The sequence below is a fragment of the Terrapene carolina genome, unplaced genomic scaffold (genome assembly GCF_002925995.2).
Source record: "Terrapene carolina triunguis isolate 2854851 unplaced genomic scaffold, T_m_triunguis-2.0 Scaffold67, whole genome shotgun sequence".
Classification (NCBI taxonomy): domain Eukaryota; kingdom Metazoa; phylum Chordata; order Testudines; family Emydidae; genus Terrapene; species Terrapene triunguis.
In genome coordinates this window covers 41,496,207-41,521,365 of record NW_020664418.1, presented here as the reverse complement: position 1 = coordinate 41,521,365, position 25,159 = coordinate 41,496,207, and the positions used below count along the sequence as shown (strand labels likewise).

Genomic DNA, 25,159 nt, shown 5'->3' with positions numbered 1-25,159 from the left:
GCTGAAATGTGGGGATATGAAGGATCACAATTAAAGGTTGCTTTATTTAGGGAGGTAGTGGTATCTATTCATCAGAGCAAGGGCCTGAGAGCTAGGATATGCGAGTCCTACCTCCAGATCTGCCAATGTCTTTGCTGAGATGCTTTGGGTAGCTAGGTTAATAATAATATTTTCCATCTCTATGGCAGCTCCCAACTGAGATTCTCAAAACATTGCAAATCCTGATGAATTTAGCCTCACAGCAACCTAGTAATGTACACTAGGTTAATATTATCCCCATTTTACAGCTCAGGAAACTGAAGCACAGAGTTTGGGTTCCACATTTCCAGAGCATGCTATGTGCATTCAGAATGGACAAAATGAAATTTGTTTTTGAAAATTTACATGGCTACGTAGGCATGAAGAAAACTAAGCTACTCCATGTGCAGCCAAGGTCTGGATAAGCAGAAAGAATAGGACTGTACCCAAACCAGTGGTATTTTGAAAAAGGGACAGTTATATTACCCACTCCTCCCACCCAGAGCATATGCAACTCAGAGCAGTACTACCTATTTTGAGCTACAGGAGGTATACAGAGTTGGAATTCAGAAAGCTCAGAATCTGGGTATCAGAAAAAGAATCCAGGGGATATTAAAGATGCTTTGTCTAGCTAGATGCTCAGTAAGGCTCCAATCCAGCAAAGCACTTGGGCGCACATATGTAACTTTGTTCACTGGAGACTGTCCTGTTGAGTTCAATGGCACTACTATATGCACCTATGGTGTGCATTACTCCCAGGTTGCATATGTAGGGGAAGTGACCAACTTTTGATTAACCAAAGTCTTGTTGAAAATAGCTATTGTGTACTTTTCAGCTGTATACGCATGGCACTTCGTGGTATCCATCACAAGCACAATAAAGATTTCAGTGAGATTCTGTTTGCTAGGGAACACAACACACTCATCACTGAATGAGTGATGGGTAGCGGCAGCCATTAACTCTACACTTTCCTGGCTTTATCTGGTTAGACAGTCTCAACATTATTTTATAGATTATCTTTTATATTTAATAAACTATTTGTCCTGGATTCTCCCCAGTGGGAAATTCCTATTTTGGTGATGGAATAAAGGACTCAGGGAACACACACAATACGCTTATGAATACTGTGGACTTTACTGAGATTGGAGATTAGCAGATTCTCACCATTTATCCTCATGTCAAATCTGCATAGAGTGGCCTGCTATTGGAAATATGATTTTCATCATTTTGTAACTAATTTTGACCTGGGAATGACTCAAAACTTCACTAGGAACAACTTGACTAGCTAATTTTTTTTGGGGGGGTACATTTGATCCTAGGATGCCATTGATTCCTTCATTTAAGATCTCCATGTGGTTGCACTATGTTAAGTTGCTTTTTGTGTGCACAAATGACAATGCTTTTCTATGAACATTTCAAAAAGGGAGTTTGCCTGGATGTCATTATCAGAATTATCATAAAGGTTTAAAACAGAATCTTCTAGGTGTTAATTTACTCTATTTCTTTCTAACTTCAACGTCCTGTGCTATGTATAACATGTCAGAAGAGTGCTAACATTAATATCACAGAAATGACATTTCGTATCATAACAGAGTTCCATGCTGCAATTTACTTTGGCACAGAAAATACTTTTATTCAAAAATCAGATCTAAAACTGAAATCTAGCTGGATCTGAATATTTTGTTTTTCTTTTTAAAGTCACAGTAAAAATAAGATGAGGATGATATCGATCTCACAGAATAGATTTTCAAAAATTGGCCTCCCTTTTGGGGTTGTGTTGGCCTTCCTCAGCCTCATGAAGTCCTGAATCATTCCTGAAATATAAACTGCAGGGCTGGGTATGGATCATGGGTTCAAATCATGCCTCCTTGCAATCTGAAAGATCCAAGGGCCAAGCTCTGTCCCATTCTTTAATTAAAACTATTTGAAACTTTGCAGCTGTTTAAGAGCAGTAAGTTTTGTCCCACAATGGTTTATGACATGAAATGAACCACGAAACTCTAGAGACTATTATTTTGTTTTTAACAGGAACCTAGAAATAGAATACCATTTAGATACAGAACTAGCTGAAAACCAGTAAACTGTAAGATCATTTTTGCTCAAAGGCAGATTCCAACTGGCCCTGAAACATTAGTGTTACTTTACTTGCCTGGGTGTCCTGGGCACTGCTGACCTTCCCTGTTGTGATCAGAGAGAAGTTGTAAACAAAGAGCAGCAACAAAGCCAGAGGCACCATGTAAAGCTCTATGTGCCAAACAGTGACCACAAATACCTAAGAGAGACAAAGCAATAAGAGAGGATTTATACAAGTGTTTAAAGAGAAACATAATAAACCCTTTCAATCATTATCCCTACTAACATGCATCCTTGAATCTCTGTTAACCTCATTCCCCACCTCCCTCCCCCTTCAATAAAGAAAATCTACCCAGATAGCTTATTCTCTTTCCATTCTGTTTGATCCATTAGGCTGACGTCTGTTAGCTTCTCTGTTCCCATCTCCTCAGAGGAGTACAAGGCCACCAACTTAATGCTAGTGCATGGGAATTATTTCCTCTTTGCTGGGACCCTGCCAAGTCTGGATAGCCATTGTCCTCAATGCCAGCTCATAACAAATGCACTTGGCTACTTTTTAGGGGGTAAATCAACTCAGTTTCGTCAAGCACTAATAGCCAGCAGGTTCGATGGGAGTGAGATGGAAACCTTCTGCCCCAAGTGCTGCTGTACATCCACTCCCACAAGATGATTAGACAGTGGATTTTTACAATGCTTTATTTATCTGCTGCTGCTTCTTCCCTGTGCTCAGGCTGATTCCTCATCGCCTGGGGTGGCAAAGCAGCTCCCATACTGAATGGTGTGGAGAAAGAGAATAAGGAATGGTTATTTACCCCTTCCCAAAATGCAAGAACCAGGGGTCACATGCCGAAATTAATAGGCAAAAGGTTTAAAACAAACAAAAGGAAGTTTTTCTTCACACAATGCACACTCAACCTATGGTACTGGTTTCCAGGACATGCTGTGAAGGCCAAAAGTACAACTGGGTTCAAAAAAGAACTAGATAGATTCATGGAGGATAGGTACATCAACGGCTATTAGCCAAGATCATCAAGGATGCAACCCCAGACTCTGGATGTCCCTAAGTCTCTGACTGCCAGATGCTGGGACTGGATGGCAGGGAATGGATCACTCAATAATTGCCATTCCCTCTGAAGCATCTGGCATTGGCCACTGTCATGACAGTCTACTGGGCTAGATGGACTATTGTTCTGACCTACTATGACAGTTCTTATAGGACAGGGCTCTGTGGTGAGCAGGATGCACAGTCTCCCTGAGTGGGATCAAAAAATCCTGTCTCCCAGCCACCTCTCAACACTGCCTAACCACATTATTTCAGTTCTGTCTGGAGCCCTCTGGGCCTACAGTAAGAGTATGATTTTGCTCATGGGGAGTGATACCTGAACCAGTGATGCCAGAAACTAAAAGCAGAAGCCAAATTTCAAAGTAAATTGATCTGCAAAATGGTTCAGAGAGGGATGGGGCCTCCCTGATGGAGATTTAGAACAAAAACGGCTGGATTTTTCAAAGGAATCAAAGCAAATCAAACAGTTTTTTGATCATCAATTCCTTCCTATATGCAGATAGCAGTAAATATTTTTGTGTACTGACATCATATGAACAGGGTTTGAGCTTGGAGTTGATGGTAACACAGAATAAGGTTATAAATTAGGTCCACAATTGCCACAGGATGCATGCTGTGATCACAACATTCTTTTTTCCAGCCATACAATGTGTTTCCACGCCAGCCTAATGCTGTAAGTAGCTTTAAGCTCTAAACGGCTGCTCTGGAAGACAAGACACATATACTCAAGTGCTTTTTGATTTTTCTATCCAGAAATGCTGTTCTAGAATGAATGTTCAAGATCTAAAATCCCATCATTAGAATAACACAGCCAAGGTGGAAGTTACTTAACCCATCTGTTTATTTAAAGAGGGGAAAAGAGCTGTGACATCGCAGCTAACAATCCCCTGCCATGCCCTTTTTCTTTTACAGCTTTAAGTTGGTGAGAGGTGCTGGACTGACAGCATTGAAACTGAAACTCTACATGGCAGGTACAGCATGAGCAACAGCAATGGAAACACCACCACATCCTCCTGCCAATGTATCCAAATACCGCGAGGGAGGAACTTTCGGGATGAGAGGATGGCTGAGTCTCCACATCTATTAATCCTCAGCCTCTCTGACACTGTTCACAAGAGTGCCAGTTAGTGCCATTTGTGGCAGTGATTTTGTGACAGGGACACAAACTGATAGCGCCAACTCCTAAGGTAAAATCCCAGCACCACCGAAATAAATGGGAGTTTTGCCTTTGACTTTATTGGGGCCAGGATTTCACCCCTGGGGAATGGGGATAGATACACTCTGTAAATGAAAAAAGCTCTTTTTGTATAGGACAAACTTTCCAGTCGTCATCCACCTGGGGCCAAACTCAGCCCAGAGACTAAGTGGGGAAAGACTCCACATCCTATCACCCATTCTAAGCCAGCCAATCCCTCAACAATGGTATTTTTCACAGACAAGCCCTACTTTGTGTTGCTATGGAAGGAATTAGAGCAGTGGTTCTCAAACTGGGGCCGCTGCTTGTGTAGGGAAAGCCCCTGGCAGGCTGGCCCGGTTTGTTTACCTGCCCTGTCTGCAGGTCCGGCTGATCGCGGCTCCCACTGGCCGCAGTTCACCGCTGCAGGCCAATGGGAGCTGCTGGAAGTGGCGGCCAGTAAGTCCCTCGGCCCGCGCTGCTTCCAGCAGCTCCCATTGGCCTGGAGCAACGAACTGCGGCCAGTGGGAGCTGCGATCGGCCGGACCTATGGATGGGGCAGGTAAACAAACCGGCCCGGCCCGGCCCGCCAGGGGCTTTCCCTACACAAGCGGCGGCCCCAGTTTAAGAACCATTGAATTAGAGGCTGTTTTATTGGGTTCTGATTGCCGATAAAATGTATTTAATTCCAGACAACACAGTCCCATATTATTGGTTCACAGCATTGGAAGTTAGAACATGACAAGGTAGATCACATTTTTCCACACTGTACATAATTCCACTCCACCAATGTATGCAAGCATGACCACAGCAGAAAGACAGGAATTTGGACAAAACTGGGATAATATTTTGCTACCTTGAAGGAATGCTGTGAGGCTTTAGTCAATATTCATTGCAAAGAGCTCTGAGATCCTACGAAGAAGGTGCTATATAGAAAGTGGCAAAGTTCTCAAAAAAGAGATTCCTCTGAACCTGTTTCAACCCCAACCCCTCTTCTCAGACCTCTGCTTATTTAACATGTCTGAGATACAGTAAGGGTTTTTTCAGTTCTGGCCCTAATTCAAACACCACCCTGGACAAGAACGACCTCCACATATTTATCAAACCCAAGTTTTGATTTTTTGTGTGGAAACTCTTCAATGATAGCATGTATTGTTATGAATTAAAAATCAGTGTAGCCTACTGAAGGAGGCTGTATATGCAACACCTATCTGGGATAATACTGAACTCAGTCCCATCATGATACAGAAAGGGATGGCTGGATTTAAGGTCCCAAATCTTCAATCATCTTTTGGCGTGCCACTAAAGTCAAAGGGTCTCTGCAAGAACCTGCCTGCATGGATCCAATTGCAGAATCAGAGCCTAGTATACATTTTTAGTGCAGCTGTCACCATAGCATCTACACTAGATGACCCAACAGAAGTCCCCAATTGTAATTCTAATATGAACTTTCAAACCCTCTGTCCTTTAGATAGTATATAAAACCAAGATCCTGTTCATTTGCGATCATTAATAATCCCATAGCACTTTTTGTACAAGAAAGTTTGTTAGGTCTCCTGACTAAATTACATTTTGAGTAGTAAAATTAAGCTTATGTACAAAATAGTTTCATAGTTGCAACTGGACAAGGTTGTTGATCAATGTGTTTCCTAAAGTTACATTGTATTGCTACTGATGCACCAATAGTCAGCTGCCAAGTTCCAACCCACAGGTACCTGCACTTCACTAAGCCTGCTTTGAAAGAGCTGGTTTGCTGCTATAGGTAGAGTACAGAGAGCTTTAATCTCTGTTGCACAGTATGGTGGCAAGGGCAAATTTATTTATATATTCAGAAATTAGAAATTATTCAGCCTCAGAGGTATGTGAGGTGATTACTCAGAAGAACACAGTACAGAGTAGTTTATAAGCTACACCTCTACCCCGATAGAACGCTGTCCTCAGGAGCCAAAAAATCTTACCATGTTATAGGTGAAACCGCGTTATATTGAACTTGCTTTGATCCGCCGGAGCGCGCAGCCCCGCCTCCCTGGAGCGCTGTTTTACCGTGTTATATCGGGTCACGTTATATCGGGGTATAGTTGTATTTGTAAAGTGTATTAGTATTTTTTCCATGGAATGTGCCTTATAAATAGTTTCATAGCATCATTCATCCAAAGACATAAAAGGAGTTCCATACAAACACACTAAGTCAGATATTATCATCCTCACTTTATACTTGGGGAAACTGAGGCAGGACTAGGTTAAATTACTTATTCAAGATCCCAGTGATTCAGTGGCAGAACAGGAAACAACCCAGGAGTCCTTGCCCAAAGTACTCTAGTCTACTGATAATATGAAGCACTATGAAAAAGTTAAGATAGAACAAACTCCTTCTATTAAATATTAACCATTAACACCATCACCACCTACATTGGTAAACTGCATATTCCAGATGGGAAAAGTTAGCAAGCAAGAGTAGAAGCTAATTTCTGAAATATAAGTAGAAAAAGCCAAAGAATTTTTCTGAAAGGGCTGAACTGGGCAGTATAAGAACCAATAAGGAATAGAATTATAAGAATTATAAAACATAACCAAAGGTCAAAATAAAAATAGAAATGAGACAGACCTTTCTGGAGAAGAAAGAACTCTTGGAGTTAAGATTTAGAGTGGAGTCCTGTCTAGAACAGAACACCAGCATCATAGCTTTGGAGACGAGTCCACTTGATTTCCGCTGATTAATGTGTTGCTGTTTCAAAGGGTCTAATAACTACAAGTTAAAGCTCTGGAGGTTTGGAAGCCATTTCATCTGAAAAATCACTGAAGAGGAGTCCAACTGTTCCTGTCAAGAAGCATGGAGCTTGAACAACCATGAGAGTGGCCCTTTTGACAGCAGTGTAAAAGATGAGAGAAGGCAATCTGAGCTGAAACCCTTAGAAACATATTTTGAATCTGGCTTTTCTGTCCCTCTGGTTCCAATTTAGAATCTATTAAAAACAGATTTTAGATGGGTGTCTCCTGAACGATACCCATAAAACGTTTATCACCAGCAACCCCACAAACATGGGGTAGAATATTTTTTTGGAGATTTAGAATCCTAAATTTTTTTTTTGGGGGGGGAGGAGGGAATGGGAGGGAGGTGTTGCCAGTGTCAGTGTAGTATCTCTGTATGGTAATTATGAATATTTATCTCTAATACATTTTTTTTCCCTTTGGCCCATTAAGCCTTTTTGGCAAAGTGAAGATTAACACCATCACCCCTCGTCCCATGCGCTGTGTGACAGAGTAATTCTTGGGACATGACAATGATGGGAAAAGAACAAAGAAATAATTTTCATCAGATGGAAAAAAATAAAAAAGGGAAAGGACCTGAAACATGAGCAAAGAACCTTTACTGAAACTGCAATTTGTCAGGCTGACCATTCTAAGTCCCAGTCCTAAGCAAATACCTCATCAGTGGAGCTGTGAAAAATGTTTTCAAAATACACCCGCAAAAAACAAAACTGAAACCCCAAACCCTTACACACACCTCACAAGATTTCACTGATCTCAAATCTAAAACCAGCTTTGTCAAAAGGTTTGCTTAGATTCATGAAATATGGGCCCGGTTGGGGGGAAACATGAGCTAATCTGCAGTTGTGCCTCCAAGGTATCTGGTTTGGGGCCAAACCAGAACTCTGATTTTGACCTGAGACACAAATATGGTCCAATGCACTGAGCATGGTCCTGGGGAAGAAGAGCTCCCCAATTCTAATCTACCTAAAGGCTAGCTAATGTATTCAAGTCCTTACGTACATAATAGTGACTATCAAATGGGAGTCGCTGTCACAGTTGAATGCTCAATGATGGACAAAATTACAAGATACATCTCTTCAGATAATACTTTTAATCCCTCCCTGTCCCAAACAAACTAAGGGATTTTAGCCATTGCAATACGGTATTGCCCTAAAAAAAAAAAGAGTAAAGATGAATCTCTAGGAAAAAATAGGCCTACTGACAACTATTATTTCTGGCAGAGACTTATTCCTATGATTCTAAAGGAAAATACACAAAGTGGCAACACCAAAGAGCAAGCAGCTTTAGCAGCAAGATCTTGCAAAATGTGAAAATGTCACATTCTCGAGAAATACTCTGCTACTACACACATCTGACTGCGACAGACTCTCACATTGATAATTGTGGCCACACCCCTCGCGGTGCACCCCCTTATGGTCTGAATGGTGCAGCAGTGGCACTGTCTCTGTTTCCTCCGGGGCCTTCAGCTGTTCCACCCAACCTCCAATACCTGGCTAGCTCTCTGGCTAGGTCACCTAAAAGTTCCACTCTTTCTGGGGTACCTCCAAAGTACAAAACAAACAAAGAAATGTGATCTCTTCCCTTTCCTCAGTGAGGCCCTGAGGCATCAGTCTTCCCCAGTTCCTGGCCCCAGCCAGCCTTCTCTCCCACAGTGAGAGCGCACGGTCTGCTCTCTCCCAGTCAGCCAGCAGCTGAGATGGGCTCTCTTTTTCGCTCCTCCCTCAAAGACTGACACCTGTTTCAGATATCACAGGGTGGGGGCACTGACAGCCCACTGACCCTTTCCTGACTCATGTGAGGTTTATATAATCCATCACAAGAACCAAGTCCAAATCCTGGCCCCCAGCATGAAGTCTGGTAGGTCAGACTATGTACTGGGAAATGCCTCCAGAGCTAGGGCAGCCTCTTTGTCCTATGGAAGAGAAGCAAAGGCTGATGCATCCACATAGCGTTGTCTCCACCAGCCCTACTGTGCAGTAGTGCATCATGAACCTATTGCACTGGTTCTCCAAATCCTCCCCTGACCACCCCAACACACTCAGTGGAAGTGTACCAAATATGGTGCCTGATGGAAATGGAATTAAAATTCAAGAAATGGTTGATCAGCGAGACTGTATTAGAATTCCCCTTTCATTGTAATGCAATAACATGAGACATAAAACATGTGGCAAAAAGAGAAATAATGTTTAAATAAACAGTTGCTGACAGAAGAAACCTATTTGCTTTAGATCTAATTTGCTTTTCCGCAGCAAAAGAATGTGGGGAATCTCAATAGTGTTATGAAGTGTATGTTCTACTGAGCTTGGATCACTGACATAAAAAATGACCTGAAGGAAAGGAGATCTTTAAATATTTATACCACGTTACCTGCTATCACTACATTGCTCTGTGCATCTCATCAGTGTAACAAGTTCCTGATTTTAAGGGTGTACCTCTGGCAAAGAAATGTTAGCAGCCTTCTGCAAACTCTCCGTCACAAACAGGACAAGCTTCTAAGCAAAAGAAATTATGCCCAGAAAGAACACAGTCTCTGTGCATTAGATGCATGTCACTGCACAGAACTAGGGATTAGAAACTAACATATGTTCAGAAAAAGGACTCTTAACAACAACAAAAAACAACCTCAAAAGGTATTGGTTACACAAGACTGAGGAGCAAAAAGGAAAAGGCCCGGATAGTCGTTACAAACAGATTAGATCGTTGCAGCCCTTACTCGGCCATGTGATGGAGTAAAAGGGTTAAAGCCCTGCCCCTCCCTCTCATGCTTTGCCCTATGTAGGGTATGTGTACACTGCGAGCGGGAGTTGTAATTTTCAGCTTGAAGAGACACACCGGCAGCTGAATGATCTAAAAATAAAAGTGAAGCCACAACAGCGTGACCAGCAGGAAGGGCTAGCCGACTGGGTACATGCCTACTGTCTCAAACAAGTACATACTCAGATAGTTGTCCACTGCGCAGTGGCAACCCTTCTATTTTTAGTGCGCTAGCTCAATCATAGCTAGCACAGGTATGTCCCCTCGAGGTGGAAATCACCACCTCACCTCCAGTGTGCCTATTCCAGATGCAGTGGGGTGAGGAGGGGCTATTCACCCAACACTCCCTTCCCCCGCTGAGAGAAAGAGGTGGGGAACAGGCACAGCCCTGGCTTCACCCACTCTATTCAGCAACCAGAGTAGCTAGCCTTGTGCACTGAGGCACGGGGAACAGATTGCTCAGTGAAAAGGGGTGAAGGAACCTACTTCCTCCCTAGAGCACCAAATGAGCAGGAGAGGAATTGGGCTTCTATGAGTTACAATTAAGTGTTGCCAACTCCAAGCATTACAAGACATGAGCCACGCCCCCCTTCTCTCTCCCCCTCCCCCCCAAAATCATAGATTATTTGAAAATTCTCCTGCTGTTTAAACCAATGAATGCTGGGTCCTATTTACAGGCCTTCTGGTTTTTGAACCTTTGGCGGGGGAGGACACATTTTCAAGCTTTTCTCTGCTGCTGTGAGGAGCTTAAATGAAAGCTGCGGCTCTCATGTAATCACAGGCCTCCCAGAACTGGGGCTTTAAGAAAAAGTAACAGACACTGTGAGGCTCCCAATACAATCACAAGAGTTGGCAGGCTGCAGTTTCTTCTCTATTTTTCTCATGGGACACCACAGTTATTCACCACCCTGTATCCTGGACAGATGGTACAGGTAAATTCAAAACGATTTGTGATCCCTTGCAGAATGTCCAGATTCTGATCTCAAACTGTTTTTATCCCACTCCCACCCGCAAAAACCTTTGATCCCACAAATCCTGCAAGAAAGAGAGATTCCCCCATGCTACTAACCCCCACCCCGAAAACAAAAAAGTCTGGTTTATATATTATATTTAAAAACAGAATTCAGACACAGTTTTTACCACTAAAAGAATAAAACAAATCTTGCTTAAACCATGTTAAAAATACTTTAACCCCTTTTATAATAAACATCAAATCTCTTTCTACCCCTCGCTGAAATTTAAGTATTAAAAGTTTTAGAGTATTTCCCCACAAATTACTGCAGTCTTTTTTTATTTGCTCACCCAATACTGCCCGCAAAATAGTACATTTTACCTGTTCCTGCTCTTATGGCAGCGGGTCCTGCGGGATACCAGTCCTGCTGCAGGGCCCTGGCATCGATTTCAGTGGATTTACACCAGCGCGTGAGATCAGAATTAGACATCAAAGAATAATCAAACAATGAATTGCTGTTTTATTTTGTGGCTTAGTATTTCCAAAATACTCAATTGACCTGGGCTTGCAGTGCTTGGGCTGCACGGCTAAAAAAACCCCAGTATGGACATTTCTGCTCAGGTAGGAGCCCAGGCTTTGAATCCAGCGGGTCCCGAGTGGAACGTCTACATTTCTATTTTTAGAAATAGCTCAATTCAATTGACCCAGGCTCTGAGATTCGGTACCATGTTTTTTTCTGGGCTGTGTAGGCATACCCAGGGCTGAGACACCCAAGGCGGCATGTCAGAATTCACACTACTGAGATAGCAGCCCAGTAGAGAGAAAACAAGATCCCTTAAAGATTCCCATTCTACTAGGTCTTAGAGTAGAGCCCCCACTTGACAATGATTTTTGCCCAATGCTTTGTACTGCATTGCACACATCTTTGGATGATGCAGTTGGGTGTTGGTGCTGATGCTATATTTCAACTGGAAAAAAAGCTAGGTTTTATTTTAACATATGTACATTTAATCCCCAAAGCATAATAGCCTACCACAACTCGGGTTTGATGCTTTTATATAGTTTTCTTGTGGCTACCACTTCCTCCCTCCTCCGGCCCCAGGGAGGGTAAAGTAAGAAGGGTCCTTGGGACCTATCTTTATGCATGTACAGTAGTTTTAGAGTGAGAAGCCTTCAGATCTTTTTCTGTAGTGAACACTGTAGAAACAGCCATTTGTTAGAATGCTGACGGTTCTAATTTTTCCCTTGTGTTTTTATCTACCATATTTTACATTTCCTGAGCCAAGTAAAATACAGCTAAGATCCTCATGCAGTAAACCTTAATAAAGTGAGGGGGCGGGGGAATTATTTACGACAGTTTGATACTTTTGGGGGGGGAGGGGAGAATCAAACTGTTGCCTACAATGGGGTTAAAACAAGCTGTCCCAGGAAAAGGAAGGGGGAAAAAGTACCTTAAATCAGATTTAAAAAAAGGCTTCATTACTTTATCTTGGCTAACCTAATGAAAGATGACATTTTTGGATCTCTGATTCATTTTCTGTAGCAGAAGTAGGGTCACAGTTTCATGGTTAGGATCAGACAAAGTTTCTCATTATAGGTTTTCGAAGACGCCAGTAATTGTGCAAGTTGAAAGTCGGATTTTTCAGTAAATACTTCTTTCAAAAAGCATCAGCAAAACCTCTGTGCTGATTAAAAGGAAGCAAAAGAAAAAAATACTTAACATTTTATTTGTTCCTGGTAAAGCTGAGCAACTTAAAAAGGTCAAGAAAAAAATCACCATTATCTGCACCGATAAATGTCTGCTCACTTTGGAGACATATTGGATAACATTATAGGAAACATTAGTGGTAAGAGTCAGATGGTGTTTTAATTGTACAGTAAGAGGGAAAAGTATTCAGTGCAAGTGTACTTTGCCTTTGGTAAAATCAACATCAAGTTACAACTGTTACTAAAAAGGAGGCTTAAACTATATACTTAAAAGGCTTTCTGCCTCATGTTCATAGTGCAGATTAGATCGAATGAATAAAGAAAAAAAGGGCTCTCTGTAATAAACGAAGTGTATTTAATTAGAATTAGTTCAGTGTACAGTGGCAGGAGTATCGCAGTTCAGTGCATAAGGTTACTTCGCTGGCAGCCTTCATCTCTGGCATGAAAAGAATTTGGGTTGCAATAAACCCACATAAGTGTGAAATAGCTGCATGTACATTGTAGTGCTTAAGACTGAACTGGTATCCTTCTTTATGAAGTCTCCCATTTTAGAAAATGGTTTGCCAGGCTGAATACTCTCTGGAATTTGGGACCAAGGATGGATCCATGGTCAGTTTGATAGAATTAGTATATGGATTTCTTTGTTTTTAACATGGGATCAAAAATAAAATAAAACAAATAAGCATGCAACGATCACAATACAAGCTTGTCCTGTGAAAAAATAGTAAATATAAAGCATACTCTCAGACAAAGAATTTCATATTATTCTCCTGCCAGCTGTGTGTACATTAATAGTTTCCTAGTGCCAGATTATAGCACTGCTCAGGAATCCAGAAGTCCTCTTTGTCAATCTGACTACAAGATTCTGTAGTCAAGAAAAAGAGCATAACTATCCCCCTCCCTCCACCTCCAAGAAGTATGTTAGATCTCCAGAAAAAAATCTATGGTGATTAAAACACACACAAAATTATCATGTTCATAAACTACATAGTTCCAAAATTGCTACAGTGCGTAATGAATGCACTAAAACGACGGGAACAGTCATTGTAATTACAGTCCTAAATATGATAACTTTCTTCATCTCAGTCTTGCATATTTTAGACTAGCAATAGCAGCAGCAACAAAAACCTAATATTGACAGCAGGACTATGCAATGAAGGTTCTTCAGTGACAGGCCTATAGCATCTTGCTTTACAAAGCACAGAATGGTTTAAAAAAAAAATTGCAAGACCCTTTTGCAATGTAAGGCAGCTGTTCAGGTAAAACCAAAGCCAGAAGATTGTTTATTTTAATAAAGCTATTATATGCACAGCTCCAAATTAGGAATAGCAGGAGACATGGGGGTGCCTAAACCACCACCACCTGTTTGCCCTGAAAATCAATTAAAGTCACACTATCCCAGCAATCCTTTCTTAGCTAATAAAAGTTATACAGCTTTAACGTGCAACTTTCGGTGCTTTTTGGGAATGTGCCTGAAACCTAAAGCCTGAGTCTCGCATTACTTTGATACTCACATGGATATGAGCTAAAGACTGCAAAACCAGCCTTCAGGGGCGGGGGGGGGGGGGGGGAGGAAAGGAAAAAGGGGCATTTGGGCGGCTGTTTTCATGAAGTGGATTGGACCAATATTCAATAAATTCTAACAATGCATCCTAGAACTATATATATTTTAAATAGGAGAAAATCAAAGCCCTTTATGACACACGCCTGTTCGACATATTCTGTGCTGCAGAACAGATCCAACTTTGCAAGTTGAAAGTAAGGGCAGTGGAGACATCCCAAGTGTTTTAGTAATTAAACGAATATGCATAATGAACCATATGCCCAAAGGGCCTGTTCTTCATGTGGGCCAGATTTTTGTTTGAATTTTTAATTTTTATATACAGATGAAACATTTCATGTAATATAGCAACAGTGTGAGATAACATGCTATGTGGGGAAGTGAGAGGCAACTGCCCATGTGAGAATGATCAGAATATACTTGATGAATTCTCCTCTTAAGATTTCCTATTCAGATTCAAGAGTTAAGAGACATGCATGTTAATCATTATGAAAAAAAGTTACTGCATGAGAACTGCCACAGATTTTGAGTGGAGCGTTATATACATTTGGGTCCTGCCAGAAGACTCCAGGAGGATGAAGAAAGGTCAGCTCATGATCAGGGTTTTGTCAAAATAATCAGACTTTTGGATGAACACTTAATACTCTGGGCCCATTGCAGAAGTTCAGGATCTGGATCTATGTAAGTAGGTTAGCTACATAACCAGCATTACAGTGACTACTAAAACTACAGAGGTTAAAATAATTAAGCTTTTGTAAATATATTAACTTAGTTACTGTAAATTTATGCTGGGTATAGAATTATCAACCCCAAAAGCCTTATGTCAAGGAACAAAAACAAAATCTGACCTGCTTCAGGAGTAAACAGTGACTTCTAAGGAAAGTCAAGAAGTTAAACTTTTCATAGGGTTCTTCTACTATCAACTCAAAATTTAAACAATACAAATGGAATGTAAAACAGACCCCCTCCTCCTCTTTAGAGGATTTAAAAGGTGAAATAAATGAGCTGTAAATAATGTCACTCATTGCTTTCAGTCCTAATTCAGGGTTTATGCTTTTGACACTGCCTGGTTTACTTGATCTAGTGGTCTCCGTGGAAAGACAGATAAACTTCAACGGCTGTCAGAAGACAAAAATTGACAAGGAGCGTCACCTTTCCTGACTGCTTAAATCCTTTAAGGAAGTGTTGGAGCAATTAGAGAAGGAGTCTAATCTTTGCAGAGTGCATTAACACTCTCCGACCTCCCAGACAATAGATCAGAACTCAGACATATAATGCTTCCCTAAGGCTTTTTAGCCAGAGCATTTGATCTCATAGTCACTCTGTATGTGTTACTATAGGTATCAGTGCATAAGACATTATTCATTGTGCATTACAGGTCCACTATCTCTGTTAGTATCCTTTTAAAACAGAGAGCAGGGAAGCCATTGCAATCTATGGGACTGTAGAGTTATTATTTCTCAAAAAACGAGACAGCAGTGCTACAGAATATCAACACTAATAATAATTTTAGGTTATTTCACTGCTTATTTCTCTGCTTGGGGACATAAATCTATTTTTAAAAGGCATAACTTAATATTTTAGTCATAAAAATAATCATTACAAACGAATGCAATGCTTAACTCCTATGAAGAGACTTAGAAGAGAGGGAATTACAGAGACCAATCTAGTTGATCAAGAAAAGCAAAATGGATAGTTGTAAATAATCCTCCAAAATTTGTATAAGAAAGCAAAACTTCCACAATGTACTAACTGGTAGATCAAGGCATAATTTAATTCCTGACGGACACATGCCATTGAAATGCTGGTCTCGCTGTATAAATTATGCTTTCCCCATTTAATATTCTACACATATTTAGAAAATTTGCTCAGCACATTTTTAAAATGGGATTAGACCTTCCATGTTGTCATTTTCTGACAGAGGCCAGCTTTGAACATTCTTTATATGGACATTGCAAAATGGGTTTTTACAGAGTAGCTAACTAGATTCCCACCCACCTTTTGAATAATGGGAGCTGCAATCAGACTAGCAAGTATTTTTTCTATGCTTAAATCCATTTGATGTACACTGCCAGCCAATAATAGGGGTCAGATACCTAGGTACAGTTTGCAAGATTCTGTTTGCTTTTCCACAGATCTACATGCAGCTGCTTTTGTGAAGTACCTATGTTACAAACACATTCAGTTTATACAAAAGAATATTTTTCAACTGTGCATCTCAACTTTAAAAATATGAAAAACAACAAAAAAGGTTGCAACTACTAGTATGTGTATATATACACGAACTCCTTCCATATCAAAGTATAATACTGCCGTTTTAAAATTGAACAGCAACAGAATATAACTACTGAAAATTAGTGATTGGCTTTGAGACAAAGCTGTATAGTTACTATTTGACATTAAAAGATAAAAGCTGAGGAAAAAGGCAGTAACATACAATGGAAAGCAATTTATAGAGTTCTGAACCTAAACTAGTGGGGGAGACTAAGTTTGCTTGTTGTTTGGGTTTTTTTTTTGAAGTGTAGGTTCCTGTAAATATACTGTGCTTCTCTCAGAGAATCCTCTAAGAAAACCTAATATGAGAGTCTGAAATAAATCAGAAAAATAAAGACTGGGGAAAACAACAGTACTGTAATATCTATACATTTACATAAAATATATAAAGTCACTGCATTGTGTTTAAAATAAAGAGCACCCTAAACAATTCTAACCTTGGCTAAAATGCACCTGGAAAAAATACAGATTAATCCATTTGCTTTTGGTGAAGTGGGGGAGAAGGTGTCAAAAATCAGGGTTATACTGGGAAGCTAATTTCAACCTTTGCTATCGAGATACTGCATCTCACCATAATCAACAATTTTATTTTTTTCATAGTTGGCTAGGTCTTTGCTGATACACTCAGATAAAAATACATTTCCCCCATCCCCCAAAGGGCTAAAAAGGAAGAGAATAGGCTAAACATCCAATTGGACTTGATGTTATGATTTGATTTTAGGGTATTTATGTTATTTATTATTACTATTATTATTATCCTTAAGCAATCTTGTACCCAACAATTCCGGACTTCCTGGTAGCTGAATCTAACCTCTGCCATGTGCATCGTATTTTAGCTGCAGGTAAAGAAAAGCAAAACTAAAAAGGAAAACAGGCTTTTTAAATGCAATAGGAGTTCTACACCAAGTTCTACACCAAGCCTCTTTCATTTCAGATCTTGTAAAGAATGAAAAAAATAAAGTGGTCTTCCCTTGCAGACCCCTTCCTTCCCACACCCTCTCATGGTGCATCACCATAGCTATCATCATCACCACAAAAAAACAAAATGTTATATTGCCTTCAAAATACAATATTTCTTCCAGATTTCTGCAAGTAGTGTTAGATTAGTACTGAATGGGTGTATGAAATTAAAAATAAAATAGTTCAAGAAAGAAAAAAAAAAAGAAACTGCCAGAAAAATCTGACAAAAAAACATTAAAACAGGAGTTTAATCATTCATGAGAGTCTATCGCCACCTACAGGATTTTCCCCCAGTTTTGAAAACCAGTTAAAAATCCTAGGTGAAGAGTTTGCTCTAAAATGGAGGGCCAGATCCTCAGTTGGTGTAATTCAGCATAGGGCCACTGAAGCCAATGGAATTATGCTGATTTCCACCACTTGAGAATCTGGCTCTATTTATTCTATCGGTCCAAAAGAGTGAAAAGCCCAATTTTTAGAGCCTTTTTTTCCTTTTAGATTATACTCATGTTAAAACTAAAGAATGTGTTTGTTTTTTAAATGAAGACACAAAAATAAAACAGTTACAGGATGCCTAGACTAATGGAAGAATCAATTAAGGTCAGTGTGAGTCCATACTCTTCATGTACAACAAAAACACCTACTGGTGCTCTGAGATGTTTTCTGATAGATGACAGGGTTAAAATAACATAGTAAAAATTCCAACAGATCCTGGAAAAAGAAAAGTACCTCTGGGGTTTGCAAAACATGGCACATTTTTAATTGAATGTTCAATCTTTTACTGTATATGTACTTACTGAGGGTGCTAAAAAGGTTTTATTTTCTTGAAACTTAAAAGATGAACTTCTATTCATTCAATACTGTTAACTCTCTGTGATGCAGTCCACAAGTAAAAAATAAAGAGAGAGTCTGTAAATGTTATAAGCCTTGAAATCGCAAAAAGAGAGAGAGAGATTTTCCGGTAGAATCAGATGAGCTGATTTGATTGGTCACAAGTACATTTTTGTTATCTGTCTGCAGATTAGTCAGATGACAGAGATTATAATTATTGCTGTCTCATAAATTCAAAATATACTCTAGAAACACTTTGTTTGAAGCCTCTCTAGCAAATCCAGAACTGCACTTTCATGACAAAAGAATTGCACATTACACTGTATTTGTCCCTATATTTCTGTAGGAAATTCCTAGTGACATCAGTGGAATTCTGTACAAAGAATGAGGGGAGTGTATGATCCATTGAATCAAGGATGACCTGTACAATGACAGTAAGAACAATGAGCTAAATCTATTTCTGGCATGAGTAGCTTCTGCATCTCCACTGACAGCAATGGAACTGATCTTCCATAGGAAAAGGAAGGCTAGCTCAGTGGTTTGAGCATTAGCCTGCTAACCACAGGGTTGTGAGTTCAATCCTTCAGGGGGCCATTTAAGGAGCTGGTACTTGGTTCTGCTAGTGAAGGCAAGGGTCTGGAGTCGATAACCTTCCAGCTCTATGAGATAGGCATATCTCCATATATTTATTTATACATGGATAGTGAATTTGGACCCTTGGCCTTGACAACTAGTTGAATCCCAAGAAAGATGCTTCATTGTGCTGATTTGTGATTAGAATAATAACTAAAAGGACAGAATGTATCTGCTAAAACTCTAGGAAGTACTAAGAATCCAGTGGTGTTGAACATACAAGTAAAACGCAGCAACAGACTGGATCACGATTTTATCTTGTTGAACATATAGTGTATGTTAAATTAATAGAAATTGGGTGGGATGGTACAAGACCAACAATAATCTCCTGTAAAATTAGATTCATAACTTCAAAAGACTAACACGTACGATTAAAAAAAAAAAGGCTTCATAAATCAAACAGCTAAAGTACAATACACTATAGCAAACTCTAACCAGACCACAAAGAGAGTTCTCTCTTCATAAACATCAGATCAGGCAGCTAAAATTATTACCAAAGCTCTCTTGTAACTGTCACCTGTGGTGGGTATAATTACAGGCTACTGCTACAAGCACGCCCACGTCATATGGCAATAAAAGGACCTACAGCTTGCCAAGACCAGCCAGACAATGGAGAACACACACCACCTGACGAGAGCCCCAAAAGATCAGCCAGAGAGACTAATAAAAATGACAGCTTAGAAACAAATGACAAAGCTTGAACCACAAAAAAGGCAATATCAAATTAGTTGGAAATGCAAGCGCTGAGCAGAGTGCTCCAACAGGTCACAATTCAAGCAGAAAGCCAGTTAGAACTGTTGTCACACACGTTTGGTTCAAGTTTAAGCTCTAAAGAACCCTTTTCATTAGACAAAATGTTTGCACATTTGGGGCTGACTTTATGTGTCGTTATCAGACAGCCAAACCGATGAAAAATACACATTATTAATTCAACTCAGTAAGTGGGGGGGAGGGGGGAATCTGTTTTAAGGGGTTATCTATCTTTGTACCACAACAGTGAATTCATCTCTGTCTTTGGAAGCCTGCATGCCTGGCTCCCGATGACCCGCAGTCAATGGGAGCTGTGCACACATTTATCCTATGTCAGAATTGGGCTTTTTGGCTCTGGCTGCAACTTTTGGATTACAAATATAAAAAAGCCTCGAGCTTAATTTAAAATCAGTTTAATGTAAGTATAAGAAAAATGGGAGGCAAGGGCTGAGGATTTCCCAAGCCGCCAGGGCTGAGGGATTAATTTCTACATGATGCACGCAAGTTTAGAAAGCCCTGCCCAGAAAGCGCTGCTATTATTCACATACATGAGTATAGGTTAGAATCATGTTAAGGATTTGAGCCACCAAAGGCATGGAAATTCACAGCTAAGGGTTAAGTGTCCAATTCACAGTGCAATACAGTTAGGCAGACAGAAGAGTAGAGAATAAACCCTTAATTGTCCTCCCAAACAATATTTGATAGATCTATTTCGTAAGGGTGCTTTGCTTTACGCTGTCCTTCTTCAAGGCACTTTAAGAATCTGCCAGTCCTAAATTGATTCTATTGTGGAGCCCATTTTAATGGTATTTTGATTTCTTAAATCTTTGCTTGCATAAATCTGAATTTTCCTTTATTGTTAGTTGAAATAGTAGGGGGAGGGATAGCTCAGTGGTTTGAGCATTGGCCTGCTAAACCCAGGGTTTATCTATCTTTATCCTTTATCCTTAAGGGGGCCACTTAGGGATCTGGGGCAAAATCAGTATTTGGTCCTGCTAGTGAAGGCAGGGGGCTGGACTTGATGACCTTTCAAGGTCCCTTCCAGTTCTAGGAGATAGGATATCTCCATTCATTTTAAATTTTTTTAAAATTTTTAGTAGTGGTGGCAGTAATAGTTGGTTTCAGAGTAGCAGCCGTGTTAGTCTGTATCCGCAAAAAGAACAGGAGTACTTGTGGCACCTTAGAGACTAACAAATTTATTAGAGCATAAGCTTTCGTGGGCTACAACCCACTTCTTCGGATGCATATAGAGTGAAACATTGAGGAGATATGTAATAGTTGAAAAGCCAATGAGGATTGAAATTCGGCCAATTAAAACATCAGAAATAGATCTATAGAAATAGTAAAGAAACACCAAAAGGCTCGCTTTCTTCAAACACTGAACAGGGAACTTTACTAGAAAAAGGAAAACAGTGTTACTACCAAAGAGACAGTCTTCCCCTTCCCCTCCATTTCATTTAAGGCTTTCTGCCTAGGGCTTTCCTCAACCCCTGTGCTGCTTGGGTTTCCTGATAGTTTAGGAGAAACAACAGTTATAGCCTCAAAAAGATTGGCTTGGGCTGCAAAGTTCAGATCCAAACTTCCCTGCAGTCTGAGGTGAGGTTGGATCAGATAGGCTTGTTTAAGCCCTTCTTTATTTAAAACTATTATATCCTCATGAGACTGTTCTCTCCATTATAAAAGCCAGGTTTTCATCCTGCTCCCTCTAGACTATGCTCCCGCTGCTGCATATGAAAATCTACATTTGTGCATGCAGCTCTGTTACATGCATGTGACCGGAGACATGCAGGCAAACGTTCTGATGAAGCTCATATACAACAAAAGAAACTCAGTGAGAATACACCTTATTGTAGAGACTTCAAGCTATGAATTTTTGGGGGGGACGGTGGAGGTGGGATGGAGGGCTACTGTTAAAGCTTGAGAAACCTCTCTGAGTTCTGCTGCTGCGGTTAATATTCACACAGCAGTGACAATCATAGTGATGACGATGAGACACACGCACACAAGGAAAGTAAACAAATGTTATTTCCAGCTCTTGCAAAAACACATGGACAAAGTTAATAGGGAAATAGCCACTTGGAAGTGTCACAACATTATAAACAATAGTTAAAAGACAATGTTTAACATTTAAAGTTTGGGTGAGGCTAAATTGAGCAGTGATTTACGTAAATTAGCCTTTCAGCTCTAAAGAGGAAGGATAATCATATGGTTCTAGCAGAGGCTTGTGAGTCAGGGGTTCTGGGCTTTCACTCTGCCGATGACGCAGTGTGTGACCTTGTACAAGTCACAAAAACCCTTTTGCTGGAGGTTTAGGATCTCTCTTTAACCGTTGCTCAGGCAGGAGGGTGAAAGTGACTTTGACAGACAGCAAGGACACTTTCTGTACTCAAGCTAGCAGCAAGATCTGGACACACACTGTCCCTGGTGGTTTAAGAACTGGGACTCTCTCTTCCCATCTGTATGGTCACAATAGTAGGCAGACATTTCCATTGCCAGGTGCCATCAGACCTGGCTGGTGTCACACATCTCTCATAACACACACACACACTCCTGCACAACCAATAAAATATCACATCTTGATGGGGGGGCTCTTCTACTCACTGTTCTTAATACCTATGCAGACTTCACAACTGTTATTTAACCAAGCCCTCCTAATACTTTGGAGGAGGCACCTATCATTCACCTACACTACAGAGAAGATAACTAAAAAGTTACACATGGTCACTGCAGGCAGAGCTGGGAATAGAACCAGGTCTCTAACATGATACTTTCCTATACTGCCTTTCAGACTAAATGGACCAAATTATATGCTTGTCCAACCCTTGCTAACACAACATGGATCTTTGTTCCTCTCTAGTGGCTACATCCCATATTGAGCAATATGAGTCTGCTGCTGCCTCCATGGCAATGTGAATTTTCCTTTAGTTCAAGCAGTAGAAGCTCATGTTTTTAAAAGAAAAAGATCCCAGATTCAACCCCTTCAAATGACCAAAATAGGGGCCTTGTTTTTTCTATTCTGTCTAACCACTACACACTGCTTCTAGACCCAGGAACTAAACCCAGGAGTCCTGATACCTAACTTTCTAGCACTTGTCCACAGAGAGTTGTGTTACCCAACAATAAGATACAATTTTCCTCTTTTCTACAGACTGTTTCTCATAAAAGATAATAGCATCCCCCCACCAGTTACTCCTGAGGCTGATGTGGCAGAGATCTGTGCTGGGTCTGAGACGGTTGTGGGTTAAAACCTAGTTGCTGACTCATGTAAATTAGGGTGGGGAGCCTGGAATAATTGCTGTGATGTTCATATTCATAACAACATCCAAATTCTCTTCCCAGTGTAAACAGAGCCAGCTAGCTGGCCCAATGGTTTGCTGCCCAAGGCAGAAAACTCCCTGCCACATCCCAGGCTGACCCTGTGCGTTAATGTCTTTCACTGCTTTATATCTAGTGTTTGTATTTTGCTTATTGAGAACTGGCCCTTTAAAAACAGGGTGGGACACGTATGATGGGCTTTGTTTGAAGAAGGCTGAGAACCATGTGGGGGAGATGTTGCTTGTGGGTTCAGAAAAGACCCTCACTGCATAAAGTTCAGAAAGCTGAGTACTTGGTTTAATTAATGTATCTTTCCAGAAAACAAGCTTCCATTTATGATGTACTGCTGGTGCTAATTAGGGGATGTTGCTAATGAACACCAGAGCCTTTTGCCTTTAGGTCACCAGTACAGATCTACCCAGCTCATCAGGGATTAAAAATTATTCACATCTAATGGGATGTTGGTGGAAACTCTATGAAATGAGTTTGGTGGGACTCTCATCTAGCTCCCAGTTCACAAACTCACCATCATGCGTTGCACTAACTGGGGCCGACTCCGCAGAGAGGCGAAGAACCTCATGGACCATGCAAACTGAACTACTGTTACTCTACAGCAGTGTTTCCCAAACTTGGGACGCCGCTTGTGTAGGGAAAGCCCTGGCGGGCCGGGCCGGTTTATTTACCTGCCGCGTCCGCAGGTCCGGCCGATCGCAGCTCCCACTGGCCGTGGTTTGCCGCTCCAGGCCAATGGGAGCTGCTGGAAGCGGCGGCCAGTACGTCCCTCAGTGCTTTCCTTTCACAAGCGGCGTCCCAAGTTTGGGAAACACTGCTCTAGAGGAAATCCCTCCAGATTAGGATTGATACATGCCGGCAAGGCAATGTGTGTGGAAAACATGTTCTGCTGCTGCCCTGTAGATAGATAGAGGTTTATTCATCAGGGCTGCATCAGCACTAAATCCATAATTATTTTAAAGCTGCCATTTACAGGAATATGTAACAGAGTTGTGAATATGTAAACTAATTTATTAAATAATCTGCATAAAATGTCACACATGGAGCTGTGCAAAATTTAGCAGCTACATATTGCCACCACACACACTTCCTATACTGCACTTCAGCCCAAAATTATGAACAACCAGCACAGCTCTGCCTATGCCTACCACCATTCGCTGGCCAACCGGCCTAAACCACCAGCTATGCATGGCCTTGGAAAACAGCTTCTACCTGTCCCTTTCCCTAGCAGCAGCCCTGGTTAGCAGAAGTCCGAGACTGAAATAGTAGGGTATGCCTAAAATAAGTCTGAGGTGTACTGGCAGAGCTCAGTATGGGGGGTGGGGAAGAGAGGGGAGGAGCTGAAGGAGATCAGCAGTGAGGTCAGAAGTTACCTAAGATACTATGGAGTTTGGTTTGCACCTTACGCCTGGCTCTAGTCAAATGTCTCTTATGACTTCCATGAAAAATTTAAAAAGGAATACAATAGTAAAAGGCAGGCAATAGGTTCTTTTAATTTGTACCAGATTATAGTTTTCTTAATGCAATTACTGTAATTTCTTTAGATGACATAATTACTATTAATGCACAGAAAACTGTCAATAGAAGGTGTAATTATGTTGCATAAAATCATAATCACAAAGTGCAATGATGCATATTTATTTATAAAAATCATTCTGTGATTAAAATTAACTTTTAAAATATTTTTAAAATGTATAATATATAGCAATAGCAATTAACTTCACAATTAATTTATGGGCTTAACTCCACAACCATATTTGTGGGCTTTTTTAATATGAACTAAACAAGATGAAAAATAGCATCTAAAAAATTAAGCCATATATAGGCCTAATGCTGGAAAAACTAGCAAGTTGGGGGCATGTGTGTATATCAATTTGCTCATAAGCAGAAAACACCTACGGAAAATTCCAGGCTGAAGATAGAAATGAATAAATGATTTCTGAAAAATAGTAGCATACTATGGAAATGATGATTAAATGGATGACGGCATAACAAGAACCAATTGCTAGAAGCTGAATATTGACACATTCAAATTAGAAATTTTAGGCACAAATTTTTAACAGTGAGAAAAATCAACCATTGGAACTAATTACCAAGGGAAGTTTTGATGTCTTTCACATCAAGACTGGATGCCTTTCTGCGAGACAGGCTTTAGCCAAATACAAGTTAATAGGCTCAATACAGAGGTAGTTGAATGAAATGTAATGGCTGAGATGTAGGTCAGACTAGATCAGGGGTCGGCAACCTTTGGCACGCAGCTCGCCAGGGTAAGCACCCTGGCGGGCCGGGCCGGTTTGTGTACCTGCCGCGTCC

At 40.6% G+C, this 25,159-nt stretch overlaps 1 protein-coding gene across 1 annotated transcript in view; it reads right to left on the bottom strand.

Moving 5' to 3' along the window:
• MCTP2 (multiple C2 and transmembrane domain containing 2) overlaps positions 1 to 25,159 on the bottom strand; it is a 78,870-nt gene that overhangs the window by 711 nt on the left and 53,000 nt on the right. The window contains exon 14 of the mRNA XM_029910706.1: positions 2,168 to 2,196. Within this exon, the coding sequence (XP_029766566.1) occupies positions 2,168 to 2,196 (29 nt within the window). The remainder of the gene's footprint in view (positions 1 to 2,167; positions 2,197 to 25,159) is intronic.